The sequence below is a fragment of the Scyliorhinus canicula genome, chromosome 16, assembly GCF_902713615.1.
Source record: "Scyliorhinus canicula chromosome 16, sScyCan1.1, whole genome shotgun sequence".
Classification (NCBI taxonomy): Eukaryota; Metazoa; Chordata; class Chondrichthyes; order Carcharhiniformes; family Scyliorhinidae; genus Scyliorhinus; species Scyliorhinus canicula.
The window spans coordinates 39240700-39259237 of record NC_052161.1 but is presented as its reverse complement, the minus strand read 5'-3'; the positions used below and the strand labels follow the sequence as shown (position 1 = coordinate 39259237).

Genomic DNA, 18538 nt, shown 5'->3' with positions numbered 1-18538 from the left:
CTTCAAAATCAATCACACAGAATATGATTCGAACTCACAGCTGAGCTCGAGGTATTATCTGCACTTAGTGAAAGAGGCTGGCCAGGCTACAGTCATTCACTGCGGAAATCTTCTCTTAGCTCCAAGCTCAGAGCTTCTTCTGTGATGGTTGTTCCTGGGGACACCTAGGTTGGCAATCTGTTCCAGTGTTCCTTCTTTTATTCAGGTTCTGCAAGCACTGTCATAGATACACACCCACATCTGGCCTGAGTTCTATTGTCCCATCAAGACCTAAACTCATCAATATAAATAAACAGGATACTGCTGATCAGCCCTCGATCGGGTATCCCACCATAGAGGTGACAAGCTGCCACATAGTTTTAGCTGCCTACCACTTGATTAATACCGACGGCAGTGGGATGAGGTTCTTCGATGGTCATTAACTGGGCACTTAAAGGTCTCAATAGGTGACAGGACATGATGCCTGACCATGGACCCTCCCGCCCAGAACTTGATTCTGATGGAGCTGGGAAGGCGGTAGGATTCAGGTATGCCACCATCCCACCTAATTACCCTTCTCATCTCCAAACCTGAGAGCAGAAGATTCTACCCAAAGAATTATGGTGAAGCAAAGGGAACAATAAGTGAAAAAGGGTGCAAATCAAAGTAAGAAACTGAAGAACACTGGGCAGAAAGTAAGGCACCATCACTCACCAATGAACTGAGGCCATGGCCACAGGCAATGTGCCCAAGGACCAGGATGAATTCCCACAATCCCTTTCCTTTCATGGGGGTGAGAAAGGTCTGGTAGCTACTCAATGGCAGCAGAATGAACTTTCTTCAGAAAGAGAGTGTAAAGTCACTTTTGGCCTCATCACTAATGGGATAAATTAGGGTTGCAGGTTGGCACGGCCAATTTGTTGAATTTGTGGGGATGGCCATGCTTATTCTCAGGTGGGGGTTGATGGGATTAAAGTGATTGGCGGATTAATAATCAGGTTAATGTTTGATGGGGCTGTTGTGGCAGGAGCTGATTTTCTGATCTCTACTTTCCTCTTCCCTCTCTGTCCACCTCCCTAATCTGAGCACAAAAGTGGTTTACCAGTCACGTATACTTGCATATAATTTCAGCATTTTGAGCATTCAACAATGTTCATGTTTCATCTACTTTGAGCTTCTGAATGAGAGCACATCAATGGTGAGCAACCTATTCCCTAAATTCAGAGCTTTGTACTTACTGGCTAAATGCCACAAAGCTAATCTAGCAATAGGTATAACGTTGTCCACTGAGCTTATTTAGATTTAGTCCATTGAGAATGTCAACAAGAGCAGTTTTCTTTTTCAAACTCTGTTCCTCAGAAACCAGATGTCATTTTGAAGCAGATCTTACACATGTGTGATCTCAGTGGGCAAGGCTTCCTGGCTTGAGCACAATTTCATAACGTTTTATCCATTAATCCAGTGTGAATCAGTTCCTGGTGCTTTCCAAAGCTCTGTCTTAGCAAAAAAACTATCTGCACAATACCTTAAATTTAATAGTTGTTTCGAAATGGCTGACAAAAGGGGTGAGTGATAACATGAAGTTAAAGGAAAGGACATAAAGATTGTACACAGTAGAACATAGAACATAGAACAGTACAGCACAGAACAGGCCCTTCGGCCCTCGATGTTGTGCCGAGCAATGATCCCCCTACTCAAACCCACGTATCAGACACATTGTCAGTGTGTTGGGAGTACAACTTGATCTTCTGCTTTTAATGCCAGCACATTCACAGTGTGAGAAATCACCTTGGGAGAGGAGTGTTGTCAATTTAAATATATTGAAGGGTAATTAACTGCTGTTTTAACTGGAGGTTTCCATTTTAACTCTGGGTGCATGGAACTCCTGAACTTAGTGGAACCGGCCAGTGGAGGAAAGCTCAGAGGGCAGTGAGAATTAACAGTGGCAAATGAAAGACAAAAAAAAAGTAAGCACTGAGACCTCACAGCTGTTACCTTGCCTAGGAGAAAGGCTCAAACAACTTATTGTCATGGTATGCTTTTCCTACTTTGGAGATCATTCCCATCACTTTGGAATTTTGTGCGTCTGACCGATATTTTCCATCTGTCAAAGATTAGCTCAGCATGGATGTCATTTATGCAGATTTACCATGGACCTCAGATGAGGAACGAGATGAGCAGCAGCAGAAGCAGCAACAACACCCAACAGCAGCAGTCTTCTCCTCAGCGGTTTGCCATAATGCAGGAGAGTCATCTTCCTGGACATGTCCAAACACCAGTGGTACAGGAGGCTCAGGGTATCACATTAGGTGATCACAGACATTTGCATTCTCATGAAAGAAGATCTGTGAACATGGTGGCAACACTTTACCATTGGCTATCAAAATGACCCCCACACTCACATGCTTTGCGCATGGCTTCTTAAAAGTATCTGCAGGAGGTATTTGTAAAACTTCACAATCTTCTGCCCACAAATATGTCACACAAATGGCAGATGCCGTATTTGCTAGCGCTGGTGATTTTATACACTTTGCCACTGATGAGACCAATCAGAAAGAGCAACGCTTGGGTTTGTAGCTCTTCCTTATTTCCCACAAATCCAGAGGGTCATTGATTGGACACGTACAGAAATCAAGGAACCTCAGAAGTCTTCATCAGCTGCAAGGTATTCCACTCAAAGATATGTAACTCATGCGCAACCACAAATAGATTATCAAGCATTCCTGCGGGGTTCCCAGGGAGCTGTCACGACACTTACATCATGCACCAAATTACCCTCCTTAAGTTCTTTGAAATTCAAATAGAAGTTCACATCTTGCCTCTTGGAGACAAGAATTATCCACTAAAGATGTGCTGATGGGATCCCAAATTATTAGGATCCTAAAAGATGAGGCCCAGAAGTGATACAATCCAAGCCACCTGACCACAAAAACTGTTCATTTACTCCTACTTGGTACAAACCCTAGTTTCAACAAATGTGGAGACAGGCTATTTGTTTCCCTGCCCTGAATGCTGAGATGCCCTTGGCTAACATCCTCTGAGTTTTGGACTCTGGCTGCCCTTCCAGAATCTGTCTTGGTCAGATGTTAGCCTGTGTACACTGACTGAGGAGGGCACAATGAGTGAGAGATGGAAGTGTTTTGATCAGAGTACTCACTTCTAAGTCCTCTTTCTCCATCTTCCTTCTCATGGTCCACCTACATGCCCCTGCTAGCAATGAGCTGGAGAGCCCTTTGCTGCAGATCAGTGGGACTCTAAAAAGTAAATGCTAGATTTTCACCAATCGTGTTTAAAATGCCATTCTGAATGTGCAAGCCATTAATGAAGGCCGGTATGCATCATTTCATTTCAACTCTGATGCTCCATACAGGTGGTTACTCTTTCAATCTGTGAAGACACCATCACTAAGGCCTGGGAGTTCATGGCACGACAGACTCCTCCAATCTCTCTCCAAGCATGCACAACGTGGCTGGAGAATCTGCCAGCACGTCACACGTTTTGCTGCTGTTCAAGAATTATCCCCTTCATTGACGGCGTGTATTGCTCAGCATCTGCGTTCAGCTGAGTAATGCATGGACCTGGAAGGGACTGACAAGGTCTCTGATGGTTTCCGACCTAGGGTTTTGAAGGAAGTAGATGAGCAAATTTCATGTGCTTTAACCATAATTTTCCAAGCTGCTCTCAATTCTAGATTGGAAAATTGCAAGTGTAACTTTGCTATTTCAGCATGGTGAGGTAGAGCAAAAAGTAAATTCTAGGCCTGTTAGCCTAATATCTGTTGTGGGGAAATTATTAGCATTTAGAATTAGGTGCAGAGTGGAGGAACACTTAAAGAAATGTGAGCTAATTAGGGAAAGTCAATGTGGATCTGTAAAGGGAGGTAATTAAAAGCTACAGCCTCATGGTGCTGAGGACCCAGGTTCGACCCTGACCCCGGGTCACTATCCATCTGCCGTTTGCATATTCTCCCCATGTCTGCATGGGTCTCACACTCACAACCCAAAGATGTGCAGGGTAGGTGGATTAACTATGCTAAATTCCCCCTTAATTGAAAAAATGAAAACAAAAGGGAGAAAGTAACTAAAGTAGAAAGTCAACAAAGGTGCGACTCTTGGTATGCTGTATCACACCAATTGTGACATAAGGTAATGAATGTTGAACAATAAGTGAAGCACTGCAGAGAAAAATTGAGGCTGCGGAGTTGTGGTTTCTGAGGCAAATAGTGACAAAATCTTGTCCAAGTCATATTACCAATAAAATCTGATTCTAACAGAACTCTGCTGACCAAGACCAGAAAGAGGCAGTTATAATTTCTTCGCAATGCAAAGAAATCATGATTTTGAAAGTCTGATACTGCTGGAAAAGATCAATAGTAAAACAGATCGAGATAGACAAGAGATGAACTTTCCATGGATCCTCACTAACTGGATGAACGTTCCAACAATGAAGATGATCCACACCTCCAGAGCAAGATTAACATGGAGGTCCACGTTCGTCAATACTCTCTTAGGGCACAGGATCTAAAAACTAAAGCAGTAGACAGGGAAATGTCCATGAATGTCATTTCTATGGAATTCCAGAAGGCATTGAAGAAGGTTCCACATGCGAAACTGTTAACTAATGTTACAGCTCAGGAAATTAAAGGCAAATTGTTGAGAGATTGGCTCAGCGGTATTTGACAGAGAGTAAGGATAATGAGTATGTATGCAAATTGGACGGAAATGACCAATAGGATTCCATAAGATTCTGTGCTGAGGCCTCAACTATTCATTTTATTTATTAATGACTAAGATAATACGATAGAGAGCCATGGGCGCAATTCTCCCAAGGGGCGACAAACAGCCGACGCCGGAGTGAAACCCGGAGTGTTTCATTCCGGCATCGGAGGCTGCTCCTCGGCCCCCCCCCCCCCCACCCCCGGGGCTAGGAGCGGCGGCGCGTGAATTCCGAACGCCCGGCTTTGACGCTTGCGTCAAAGTGGCGTGCCAGGAATGACGCGGCCGGCGGCACCTAAGTGATGTCAGCCGCGCATGCGCAGGTTGCTGTCTTCCCTTCCGCTACCCCGCAAGACATGGCGGCTTGATCTTTTGGGGCGGCGGATGGAAAAGAGTGCGTCTTTTAGAGACGCCGGCCCGACGATCGGTGGGCACCGATCGCGGGCCAGACATCTCCTGAGCACGCCCGTGGTGCTCGATCCTCCCTCCGCCCCCCACAGGCCCCACACACAGCGGTCGCGTGCTGTTCACGCCGGCAGCGACCAGGTGTGATTGGCACCGGCGTGAACCGGTCAGGTTCGGCAGGCCGCTCGGCCCATCCGGGCCAGAGATTCGCCGGTCGCCATCAGAAACGGCGAGCGGCGATTCTCCGAGCGGCCTGTCGCAAAACTCGACACGCCATTTTGGGGGGGGGGGGGGGTGGGAGAATCGCGGGGGTTGCCAGAGCGCCGTGGCGTGATTCGCCCGGCCCTCCCGCGATTCTCCCACCCGGCGTGGGGTGCGGAGAATTGCGCCCCATATATCTAAACTTGCTCAAGACATAAGCATTGATGACATAGTAAATAAATAGGAACATAAAATTACAAAGGAGACAATGATAGGTTAAATGAGTGGGAACAATTGTGGCAGATAGATTTCAGTAGAAGTAAGTTTGAGACAATTTTGGAAGAAGATTTGGGACTGGGTATAACACCACCCATACTGTGGTGTGAAGGAACTCATAACCCAATTCTAGAGGTTAATCTTGTATAAGACAGAGACAAGTGTAGAGGCAAGCATGGAGACAGCTTCCAACTGAGACCAGATACATGTATACAGTTACAATACTATTTAAACAGGTTTGCACACTCTCCCCGTATTTGCGTGGGTCTCACCCCCACAACTCAAAGATGTGCAGTCTAGGTGGATTGGCCACGCTAAATTGCCCCTTAATTAGAAAAAAATGAATTGGGTACTCTAAATTTATTTATTTTAAAAAAATAATAGTAATTAAACACTTAATGTTAAACTATACTAGACTTAGAAAATCTTCATGGACTTACCGAACGACATACAGCATCTTACAGCAGAAGGGATTGATCAAAGTAGTATTTAAACAGTAAATATCAAGGAACAGTGGTGGTCCAAAGAGATTTAGCAGTCTACGAACACTCATAAATCACTAAACTGCAGCTTTTGTAACTAGAAAGCTAAAATATAAAGGATAAAAGTTTTATTACAGCTATACAAAGCCCTAATTAAGCCACATCTGCACACTGCAACATAGAAAGGATATATTGTCCTTGGAGGAGTGCAGTGCAGATTCACTATAATGCTACCAGAGCTCCAGGATTATATTATGAAGGGAGATTACATAAACAAGGCTTGCATTCTCTGGAATTTAGATGGAAAGCAGATAATTTGATTAGGATTTTGAAAGTAATTGATAGCATAGGTAAAGAGGTACATTTCTGCTAATGTGGAAGAAGTATAGAATTATCTCCCACACAAAAACAGTAGATGCTAGATTTATGTCTGTGATGGATAGAATTTTGTTAACCAAGGGTACTAAGAGATATGGAGCCAAAGAGGGTGGATATGGTTTGGATACAGATCAATCAAGACCTCATTGAATAGTGGAACAGGCAATGTTCATATGTCCATAGTTCCTGTTCCGATAATAACAACAAATGAATGTAAATGCTTTGTCTAACTTGAATCTCTTGGTAGAAAGGTGTTCAGGTATTAATTTACTGATTTATACTGCAATTTACAATATAATCTGCTCTTGTTATCATTTTACCATTGTTATCATTGATTTTTGGACTTTTTCAGATGAATTATATTGTTTCTGAAGTACAACTTTGGAATGGGTACAAATGTTATTCTTTAATTTTACCAGGATCATTCAGACAACCCTCTAGGAGCAGCAGTAACAATGGCCCACGAGCTGGGCCACAACTTTGGCATGAACCATGATACTCCTGAGCGTGGCTGTACCTGCAAAGCATCATCTGAGAAAGGAGGCTGCATCATGACACCATCGACAGGGTAAGCGGGATTACAGTGAAATACCATAAAGAATGTTTTTGCGTACCTTTCCCAATGAAGCTTGAACATTATCCAAGGAAATGTTCCAAAGGTGAGGTTTGAGAAAAAAATAAGGAGACAAGGATTTTTAACTCCGAGAAACAAAAATATTATCCACAAGATTCTCCAAAACACACAGTTAGCACAAACTAAACCCCAAAGAACTGTTGGTGCCCTTTCACTTTAATTCACCACTACGTCCCAGGGGCATGTATGGATGGACAATTCAATGCTGGCCTTGTCAGTGATGCCCACATCTTGTTAAAGAATAATATTTTTCAAAAGTATTTTATAACTTTACAAGCATTAGTTATTTGTTGGGCTTGTCCAAAGTATTAACACATGACACAATTTGTCAACAGCTACTGTATTCAATATTAAACAACTTCTAGTCAAAAGATCCAAAAACCCAGCTGTGTGCTGGGGACTTGTTACAATAGTCCAGAAATTGCAAAGAGTGAATACAAAACGTTGGAAGTAGGGAGTAATAGATAAAAGCGATTTGTATGCCATGGATTGCATGGAGAATACAACCATGACAAAGTTGTAGCCTGTTGGTGAGTTCTCCAGCCGTTCGCTGGCTCCGTCAGCAGCGGACCCTCACCCACCGGTTTCCCGGCGGCGTGAGGAGGCTTCAACGGGAATTTCCATTGATAGTGGCGGAGACTGAGAATTCCACTGACAGCGAACGGCGCACCGCCTCCCACTGCTGAGGAATACGCGGCTGGGAGCCCGGAGAATCCCAGCCGCGAACACAACTCACAATAGATATATTCCAGACAACAGGGACTGCTGCCGGCATTGTTGATATGAGTTTATTATTAAAATTTATGTTATTATCCCAGACTAATGGTCAAAGATTACCGGTCAGCATAATGATCTCACAAACTTGAAACTGCCAAAAGGAATTAATTATGTGCTATCTCCCTCCTGGGACCGACTACATAACCTATAGTTTTATTTTGTCACCACACTGCAGTTCCTTATAAAATAACTTAGTCGACGAAACTTGGATTACTGTTTTCGCAGCAAACATTTCACGAATAAAGATCAACCTTTTGTTGGAGACATTTTTCTTGGTGGCCCCTGGTCTTCTGGCACTGGGTGTTCCCTGAGTGCCTCCAGTCATAGCTGCTGGAGTCCGCTCCTGCTGCGCTGTAATTAGCAGAATTGCAGCTCAACTGGCTCCATACTGATCTCAATGGGTAAGCTGCAAAGGATGAGTGAGAGAGAGAGAGAGTCAGGCTGGTGTCACAGCCGCTTAACGTCAGTACCTCCCCTCACCTATTATCCTCCCGGTCCTGGAAGCAGCCAATCCTGCATCCTATCTGACAATTACCACTCACTCACATCTCTGGTGCCCTTCCATCTCTATTGCTTGACCGGCCCCCGTCAATGCCCTCGCTCAGGCAGACTCACCTCTGGCCTCCTCTCTGATTGTCTCTTCATTTCATCTCTATATCACTGGAGGTTCAACAGGAGGTTTCAGTGGTCAACCTGCCCTCACGGTCAGGCCCAACTATTCGGTTCTATCCACCTTGGGGCTAATCAATCCCCAATGGCGGAGCTGGGGTCCAGCAATTATGCAGCCACAGTCCCTCTCGATCAGGTACAGCCAAGATTTATCCTTGAACCACAAGTTATCACCCTTGACTTTGAACTATTTTGGTAATTTCCCCTTGACTTTGAGGATATTTTCTTGCTGTCAATTTCCCAAATGACAACCCAAAACTGTGTGCCAATGAATGCTGATGGGGAGAAAGCATGGAACGCTCCACCCCTAGATGGTCTCGAGCCACCCACGTCTCAGTTAATGGCCGAATACGCCACAACCAATTGAGCCAGAGACTGCGATACTCCCCTTGAATTCAACCAATTAGAATAAATCCACCCCCCCCCTTGACTGAGAATGTGGGCCGCTGACATTGTTGACATTAACTTATAAAGGCCAATTAGTTCAATGGCCATGAGTCTCAGGAATGTTAGAGGGCACAATTACTATCTGTATCAGGGATAGGTAAGACTAATAGTGAACCTTCTTACTCTGGCTGCAGCAAACCGAGATCTCATTGCTGTCAGGCACTAAAGACTCCTGGACAGCCACTCCATTAATTTTAAACCTACCAACCCCCTTAGGCCTCCCTCCAGCAGTCTCATCACACCTTTCCCCTTACTTCATGATCCCTGCACCCACAGCCGCCTCATACCTCTAACAGCTGACCAACTGAGCGCATATTAAAATTTGCTGACAACTCAGCCTGCAGACTGACATAGTGCTCTAAAAAACGTTTAAACGACACAGGCAGCAGGGGTCAGGGCAACACACACCAGCTGACCCCATCCTGGAGGCTCCCAACCCAAGCCTCTCCCACTACCCTCCGCCATCCCCAAACAACCTTGAACACTCCCAGAGCTAGGCAGCAGGCTTTGTCCTCTTGAACCCCCTGGTACCAGGTGGTGACAATGGTGCTTACCTCCTTCCTCGTTCTCGGAGGTCATGGCACCTGGGTTCCTGTTTTTTAAAACCAGTAGCAATTCGCACCTGCGTGACATCACACCTATTGGGTGGGAAGATTCAGTAAGGTCTGAAGATTCGACTTCAACCTCGTTAAGTACATTAAATTTTAGGCAGGTTAGGTCCCCGCCCTTTCTGGGCGTCAATCTGATCACGTTATTGGAGAATATCCAGAAAAATCACAATTGGAGATCACGCCAGCACAATTCCTGTTTTTGGCGTGTCATGATATTTTGTAGCTATGACAGAATTTGAGACTGCAGCTAACGACCCTGCTAAATCCTGCACACTGTCTTCAAGAGAAAAGTGAATCAACCAGTCACAACTGCAGAGCATCTGCTGCAGTGAGAAACCAGAGTAGCAGCAGACACCATGGAAAGTGATTCTTTAGGTGTGAAAAAGCATTCAGACAATCTGGGAATAATTGTTCTGACTTTCCCTTTCTTAACTTGGCAAAGTTTTAACATTTGATACTTCGTAAAGTTTTATTTATGTTTTGTGCGTGCCTGGGGACGTTGTATGTGTTTATCTTTGCACCAGTGGGAAGTTAGACATGTTTGTACATTTTAAACCTTTTAGTTAATCATTTTGATTTTTACCTGAATGAGTTTTATTAATAGAACTAACTCCTTGCTGGTTAACTCAAGAACTCTGGCTGGCTTAATTCTTACACCAAACTATTCACATATTAGTACATATTGATTGGCAATACCACATTGTTTTTAAAATGAAACCTTTGTTGTAGCGTCTGACATCGTTCCTGTTAGAACTATGTTCATAACCTTCCCCATCACTGGATCAGTTCTTGTGTATCTCTGTTCTTGAGATGATGGCACGGATACATTGGGCTGAATTCTCCGCCGTCGGGATGCTCCATTTTGCCGGCAGCCCGGGGATTTCCCGACGGCGTGGGGCTGTCCCACAATGGGAAACCCCATTGACCAGCCGGCGAAAGGGAGAATCTGGCGGGACGGAGAAAGCCGCCCATTATCCACGTGTGCGAAATATAGGATGCTGATGAAATTTTCTTGAGGTGTTTGCTTGATTTGCATTAGCAATCTTGACAAAGCATCATTACGATATTGAATACCATAAGTGAGTGCCGATAATATCAATGACCATCTTTGTAACTTACTAGCTGCTAAAGAAGGAATACCTTTATACGGCCCAAAGATTGTCATCACGTGTCGGTGATCTGTCAAGAGAGTAATTTTTTTTAATAGTATATTTATTCAACAAATTTTCAACATTCTCTCAGCCCCAAACAACCCTAAACAAACATAAACCCCCAACTCACCCCCCCCTGAACACCCCCCAACCGTCAACAGTAACCAACTCCCAAAAATGCATGATGAACAAACCTCTGCAGTTGTAGAACACCCCCCCCCCCCCCCCCCCCACCCCCCTCAGCTCAAACTTCACCATCGCGAGGTTCAAAAGCTCCAGCAGGGACCCCGCCACGCTGAGGCACAGGGTGGAGAAGCTGACCTCCACCCCAACAAGACCAGCCTACGAGCGATCAGCAAGGTGAAAGCGAAGACATCTGTCCCCATCCCTGCCTGCAGCTCAGACCGGTCCGGCACCCCAAATATAGCTTCGAGGTGGCTCCACGTCCACATGTAAGACCCCCGGGTTGTACTAAACACCACCCTCCAGAACCTCTGCAGCTTCGGGCAGAACCAAAACATATAAATATGATTCATGGGGCCCTTCCCACATCTCTCACAGACATCCTCCACCCTCTCGAACAGCCGGCACATCCTTGATTTTGTGAGGTACGCCCTGTACACTGCCTTCAGCTGTATCCGCCCTAACCTCGCAAACAAAGTCAAGGCATTCACCCTCCGAAGCACCTCACACCCCAGCCCCTCTTCCAACACCACCCCAACCCTTCCTCTCACTGCACCTTAACCCCTCCATGGAAACCCTATCCTCCATCAAATTCCGCCCATAAATCGCCGAAACCACCCCCCTCTCCAGCTCCTTCCGCTGACAGCACTGCCTCCAGCAACGAGAAGGCGGGCACTACCGGGAATGTCGGTAAAATCTTCTTCACAAAGTCCCTCACCATATACCTTATCCTTTCCCCTCGACCCGGCCCATACTTCTCTCCTAGCTCCTCTAAGCTCGCAAAGTACTCCCCTAGGAACAAGTCGTTCATTTCCTCCATCCCTCTCTTGTCCCATCCCTGAAACCTCGCAGCCATCCTTCCCGACTCGAACCCATGGTTCCCCCTAATCAGCATCCCCCCTGACCCAACCCCCAGCTTAAAGTGCTGTCTAAACTGTCTCCAAATCTTCAACGTGGTCATGACCACCGGACACACCGCACACTTCCTGGGCCATCAGGAGCGGTGCCATTGTCAACGACCGCAACTCCCTACAAGAGCCCGCCTCCATGTTTACCCTCCCCCCATTGGGCCGAGCTGCCCTCCCTGCCTGCAACCTCACAATCGCCTCTTTCACCACTTGTTCCCCCACCGGCTCCTCCAATCCTGCCCTATCCTCCTCTTCCATACTCGGATACTCCAGCCCGTCCAGAAATTCCTTCATCCCCCGCTTCTCCTTCAGCGGCTCCAACCTATACAGGTCCCTATAAAATTCCTCACATGGTTTATTGATCTGCTCCAGCTCCATCACCAACTTCCCCGCCTTAACCCGTACCCAAACTGTTTTCCTCGCTGCTACCTCCCTCCGGAGCTGGCCAGCTAGTCTATGTCCTGCCTTCTCCCCATTCTCGAAGTCTTTAGCGTTCCTCCCTCTCCTCCCTAGCCACCTTAGCCTTGAACAAGATCACCTCTCCCCCCCCCCCCCCCCCCCCCACCCCCACTACCGCCTTCAGAATTTCCCAATCCCCCAACCAAGAGATCTTCCCCCATGCAATTAAACCGCATATACTCCTTGGTCACCTTCCCGGTCTGTCACGGAAGCTCCGGTCCGCTAACAATCCCACATCCATTCTCCAACCCAGACTCTAGGCAACCCCGTTCTCCAAAGCCCCATCCATCCAATGCAGGGCATGATCCAAAATCACGATTGCTGAGTACTCCAACCTGCTAACCCCATTCAATAGCGCCTTTCCCACCACAAAAAAGTCAATCCTTAAATACACCTTGTGTACCAGAGAGAAAAACGAATACTCCCGTTCCCTCGGATGTAAGAAGTTCAAGTGAGTAAAATGAAGGTAGTGATAAAACCGTCTTACTTCGACTGCGATGCTCAAAGCTTCTTTTTCTAGCTGAGCGCAATTTGTTTCTGCGCTAGTAAGCGTTTGTGAAGGAAATGTTATCGGTCTTTCTTCTCCTGAAAGAATGATGTGTGAGACAACTGCACCAATCCCATAGGGTGACGCATTGCAAGCAAATTTTAACTTCAGTTTGGGATTGTAGCGAACCATTCGTTTTAACTTCAAGGTTCAAGGTTGCCTCACGGTAGCATGCTGGTTAGCATCAATGCTTCACAGCTCCAGGGTCCCAGGTTCGATTCCCGGCTTGGTCACTGTCTGTGTGGAGTCTGCACGTCCTCCCCGTGTGTGCGTGGGTTTCCTCCGGGTGCTCCGGTTTCCTCCCACAGTCCAAAGATGTGCAGGTTAGGTGGATTGGCCATGCTAAATTGCCCGTAGTGTAAGGTTAATGGGGGGATTGTTGGGTTACGGGTATACGGGTTACGTGGGTTTAAGTAGGGTGATCATTGCTCGGCACAACATCGAGGGCCGAAGGGCCTGTTCTGTGCTGTACTGTTCTATGTTCTATGTTCTATGTTTCTTTTACCTCCTTATATGAACTTTTGCATTCTTCTGTCCATTGCCATACCTGTTTGGCACATAACAAAGTGTGTAAAGGCTTTAATCGCAATGTATTAATCCCAGAAATGACCTCAGTTGTGCTACATTTTGAGGACACGTTGCTTCTAAGATTTCTATCATCTCTTTTGGCTCCTTATGCAAACCATCTTTATTGATAATGTGAATCAGGCAGTTTATGGATGTCTTGAAAAAAATCACACTTTTCCCTTTCAACTCAAAGTTTATGGTTTTGTAGACATTCCAGTGTAGCTTCTAAGTTCTTCAGATGCTCTTGTTCACATGAGCCAGTGATGAGGATGTCATCTTGAAAACACTGCACCCCGTTTAGCCCACTCAGAGTGTGATCCATGGATCGCCGAAAAAGAGCAGGAGCAGATGTTATTCCAAATGGAGTCTCCTGTAACGGAGCAGACCTTTGTGGGTCACAATAATGAGTAACGGCTGGGATTTTGCAGCCACATTCGTTTGCAAACACGTCTGCGGTAGATCTATTTTACTGAATATCTGACCTCCAGAAAGTCCAGAAAACAAGTCTTCAATCAGCAACAATGGATAGAGATCTGCTCTCAATAGTTTATAGTTGTCTTAAAGTTTCCATGTACCCTGGCTGAGCCATCTCATTTTAGTACAGGAACTATTGGTGTAGCCCAATCACTTGTAGTAACTGGGTCAATAACTCCTGTTAGGAGTAGTCTTTCTAATTCTTCCATGACTTTTAGCCTGATGGCATATGGTGCCATTCTGATTTTGAAACATTTTGCCGTAGTGTTTGGCTTAATTTTGGACTTCCTCTCCTGTCATTGAGCCCACTGAGTCTTCAACACCTTTTCAATTATTTTCCAGAAATTGCTGCAGGCCATTCTTTGAATCAACCAGCTCATTCGGTTTTCCCCAGTTCAGTTTAAGTTTTTCCAACCATGCTCTACCAAATAAAGCAGGAAGGTTTCCCTGGACAACATGGAGACGCATGGTACAACTTCTTTTGTGTACGTCCCGTAGGATAATATTTGATGATTTTAATGGCAGATGCTTTAACTTCTGATTATAGATTGTCGCCAGTATCAATGATACAGCCGTAGTGGTATCCATTTCCACTTTGACTTGATTGTCACCAAGTTTTGGGAATACCCAGAAACGTTGCTGATTGCCTCCTACTGACAAGGCGACTAGTTTCTGCTCTTGGAAGTTGCTGGGCAGCATCGTCTCCTGAGGGGTCTTGAACCTCATCTGTCATCTTGTAGACTTGACAGTAGGCTTAGAGATTTTCTTCCTCTCGCACATCTTAGGTGTTGGTGAAGTTTCCTGTGACCAGCATGCTTTGGCAACATGGCCCTTTTTGCCACAGTCTACTCCTGGTTTCCCCCTGGTTTCCAACTTGTACAAATTGATGACATGGTTATACCCTTGCAGACTTGTTTTTTATGGTAACCATCTTGTGGATCTTTGCTCCAGCCCCTTTCTGTGAAGCTTCTTTTGCTGCTAGCTCCATTGACGTGACAATTTCTACAGCTGATTTAAGAGTTAAGTCACTTACAGTAAGCAACTTCCTCTGAATCGCTTTGTAGTGGAGTGCACATACCCGCCTATCATGAAGGGGGTTACCTAGTATTGCACCAAACCCGCAGTACTTTGCTAACCTTCTTAAAGTCACCACGAGTTGCAAGATGCTTTCACCTTCTTTCTGATGCGGGCAGTGGAACCAAAACTTTTGTGCAATTATAAGTGGTCTTGGTAAGAAATGTCCTTCTAGAGTCTTTGTCAATTCATTGTAATTTTTATCTCCCAGCTTTGCTAGATGGACTGAGTTTTGCAGTAGCAATAAAGTTTTATGCCCTCCTGGACTGAGAAATGTTGCAACCTTTAGATCCCCTAGTATTTGATTAGCTACAAGATAAAATTGAAATCTCTCTTCATACCGAGTTCCAAATCTCACTGTCTTCATCAAATGCATCCATGGCACATACTCCTGCCATTTTGAGTACAGGCTCACAGGTTTCACAATGCAAAATAAGAACATTTTTCTTTTGGCTGGTGTAGTAATCCACGGGAGGCAGGAGTTCCGTCACCACACCAATATTTATTTACAATAACGATATTACAGGAGCAGCTACAAACAGTGCTGCTCGCAGTCCAGTCAACTTAAGACTGGCTCACAAAGCCTACACAGATGATTATATGGGCCCCCTCAATGAGCTATCATTGAGGGAGCTCATACTCCAATTGGCCAACCAATAAAGCCAATTGGAGTTCATTACAGCTGGACTGTGGTTTTTCTTAGCTTGCACAGAATCCCTATTCCCGCAGCCCATTTCACTTCGTCACGTGCATGGCCTCTGCTGCCTGGAGTCTATCCACTTCCAACAGCAAGCAAGTTGAAACTTTTGTTCTGTTTACTCATGGTTGTGCATTGTTTTTTTCCCAAACCTTTCTGCATCGGTGGCTTTTCCTTTGAACGTCGTTTGAGTCTGGTCCAAGAACGTCCTCCTCCACTCTCGTCACCGTTTCTACTTTCCACGTTGACAGTTTAAAATTTTCTTTTCGAGTGTCCAATTCTTTTTTCCAATTGAGGGGCAATTTAGCGTGCCCAATTCACCTACCCTGCACACCTTTTTGGGGTGTGACCCACGCAGACAAAGGGAGAATGTGCAAACTCCACACGGACAATGACCTGGGGTCAGTATCAAACCCAGATCCTCGGCGCAGTGAAGCAACAGTACTAAGCACAGCGCCACTGAGCTGCCCCTCGTTGACAATTTTAATGCCCCACCAGTTTTCTCTTGCCTCAATCCACGTTGCCAGTGTTCTCTTTTGTCATATTCTCAATGTGCCGCAAAGAGAAAGGTTATGGAGGTGCCAAAACCTTGGGCTTCTTCCAAACATGGTACAAGGTTTATTCAAGAGATGTTGCTCATACAGATGGAGAACGTAAGCCCGCGCAAACACTCTGCTGACTTCACGACAGATCACGTAAATATATAACACCCACATGAAGTGGGGCAAAGAGAGGAGTAAGCTCACCCCTCCTAACCTAGTCATGACAACTGACTACATGCAGCTACCATACAAATCAGCAGACAGCATGAGGTTTGCACACTGCCTGCATTGGAAGCAATTTGTGTGGCTTAATTTTTTTTTTAATAAACATTTTATTGAGGTATTTTTGGTTCAGTGACAACAACAAAAGAAACAATATACATGAAACCATAATCATAGTGCAAAAGCCATTTACCTCTCATACAGGTCCCAACCTTATTAATCCCCTACTCTAATGGTGTGGCTTAATTACGCATCACAAATATTTGTGCCCTTTTTCCTGCCGTGTCTAATTTCACAGCCACTATTTCTTGAATAAATATGCTCAATTTATATTAATATATCCAAATGACAGCATTTACCATTGTTTTCATCCACCAAACATTTCTGTGAGTATATGTGTAAAAAACATTGCATATGTCAACATGGACTCCGATGCGCCAGTGCAGTCTTTGGTCGCCTGAGGAACAGTGGGCTAGATTCTCCACTGGCGGGATTTCCGTTTCGACAGCAGCGCACCCATGCCTGGGGACTTCCCGACGATGTGGGGCTTCCCACAATGGGAAACCCCATTGGCTGGCTGGTGGGAAGGAGAATCCCGCTGCCGGCAAGGGTGTGCTGCACCAGAAAACTGGTGCGGCGGGATGGAGAATCCCGCCGAGAGAGTTCGAAGATCGAGCCCTCAAACCCAGCACCCCTCCAGCTCATGGTCTACAGAACAGAAGTGGCCCCACCTTCCTGTATGCATCAGAAACATGAACAATGCACAGCAGACACCTCAAATTCTTGGAGAGATATCACCAACACTGCCTCTCCAAAATCCTGCACATCCACCGGTAATGCTCGACCAGCTGTGATGTGCGGGCCACATTGCCAGCAAGCTCAACGCAAGTTACCAAAACAAGTGCTCTACTCCGAGCTCTGCAATGGCAAGCGATCACTAGAAGGGCAGGGGAAATGCTACAGGGACACTCTGAAAGCCTCCCCTAAATAAATGCAACATCCCCACCGACACATGGGAGTTACTTGCTTTAGAATGCACAAAGTGGAGAAAAAGCATCTGCGAAGGCACCAATCACCTCCGCCATCATAGGGTGGAGCACGCGGAGGCTACACGTAAACAGTGGAAAGAGAGCACAGAATCCAGAGCGTCTAACCCACCCACCTCATCAAACACCATCTGCCATGCCTGTGACAGAGTCTGTGGATCCAGGATCGGACTATTTTGCCAACGCACATCTACCTCCCCAGAGTGGAAGCAAGTCATCTTCGACACTGTGGGACTGCCCCAGAAAAGGAGACGAAAGCTGTAGATTAATGTGAAGAACAGATGGGAAGTAGCAATCTGTAGAACTGCTACACGATTCTGGTGCAAAGGTCTGTTGTGTCATCGTCAATCCAAGGTTATTGAACATTGCGTTAACACACACCCATGCTTTGAAAATCCGGCATCTCAGTGGTTTTCTCCATTTATCAACGGCAGGGGGATGTAATCTTTCTGTTCACCAAATTTAAACGCAGCTAATCTATCTTGTGTTTTTAATCAGTGAGTTTCTTGCAGATGTAATTACTTGCCAACACGCAACCTTGCTCCAATTTTATCATTCTTTTGCATTAACCCATCTTTTTTTGTGTTCAAAGATTTGTAAATTGCCAGCAGCAGGAATAGTGTCACGTTCAAACACACAATTTTGTACCTTCCACCCGTGTTTCTTTTGTAATCTATTTTATTGTGGAACTGCAGCACAAGAAGAGAAGGGAGATGAGCCAACTGCTTATAAGTTAGAGATGATTACAGCTACTTTACTTGGCCTGCCTGATTCCCTCCAGGAAAAGCTGTTGTCTGAGTGAAATTCCCAACGTGGACTGGAGACAGACCCTTCTAGAATAACGATAGCAAGCTGTCAGCTTTGATGAATTAGCTCTCAGTGTTCGCTTTATGCTTGGGCCACAACTTCAAAGCTTTACTGTTACATTTGTGAATTTAATTTTTTTTTGTCCGTCTACCCAGGCCATGTGTCAAATCTCTCACAGATCACACCCACATTAGATTTTTATTAACATTTGCTTTCCTTGTCACAAGAGTCTTTTTATGAAATAATGTTTCAGATTGAACTTAGGTATTTTATTTGAGACATTTGGA

General features: G+C 45.4%; 1 protein-coding gene across 1 annotated transcript in view; it reads left to right on the top strand.

Annotated features, from left to right (window-relative positions):
- Nucleotides 1-18538, top strand: part of LOC119950873 (disintegrin and metalloproteinase domain-containing protein 12) — a 451211-nt gene that overhangs the window by 355176 nt on the left and 77497 nt on the right. Inside the window, 1 exon segment of the mRNA XM_038773759.1 lies at nucleotides 6856-7004. Coding sequence (XP_038629687.1) covers nucleotides 6856-7004 — 149 coding nt within the window.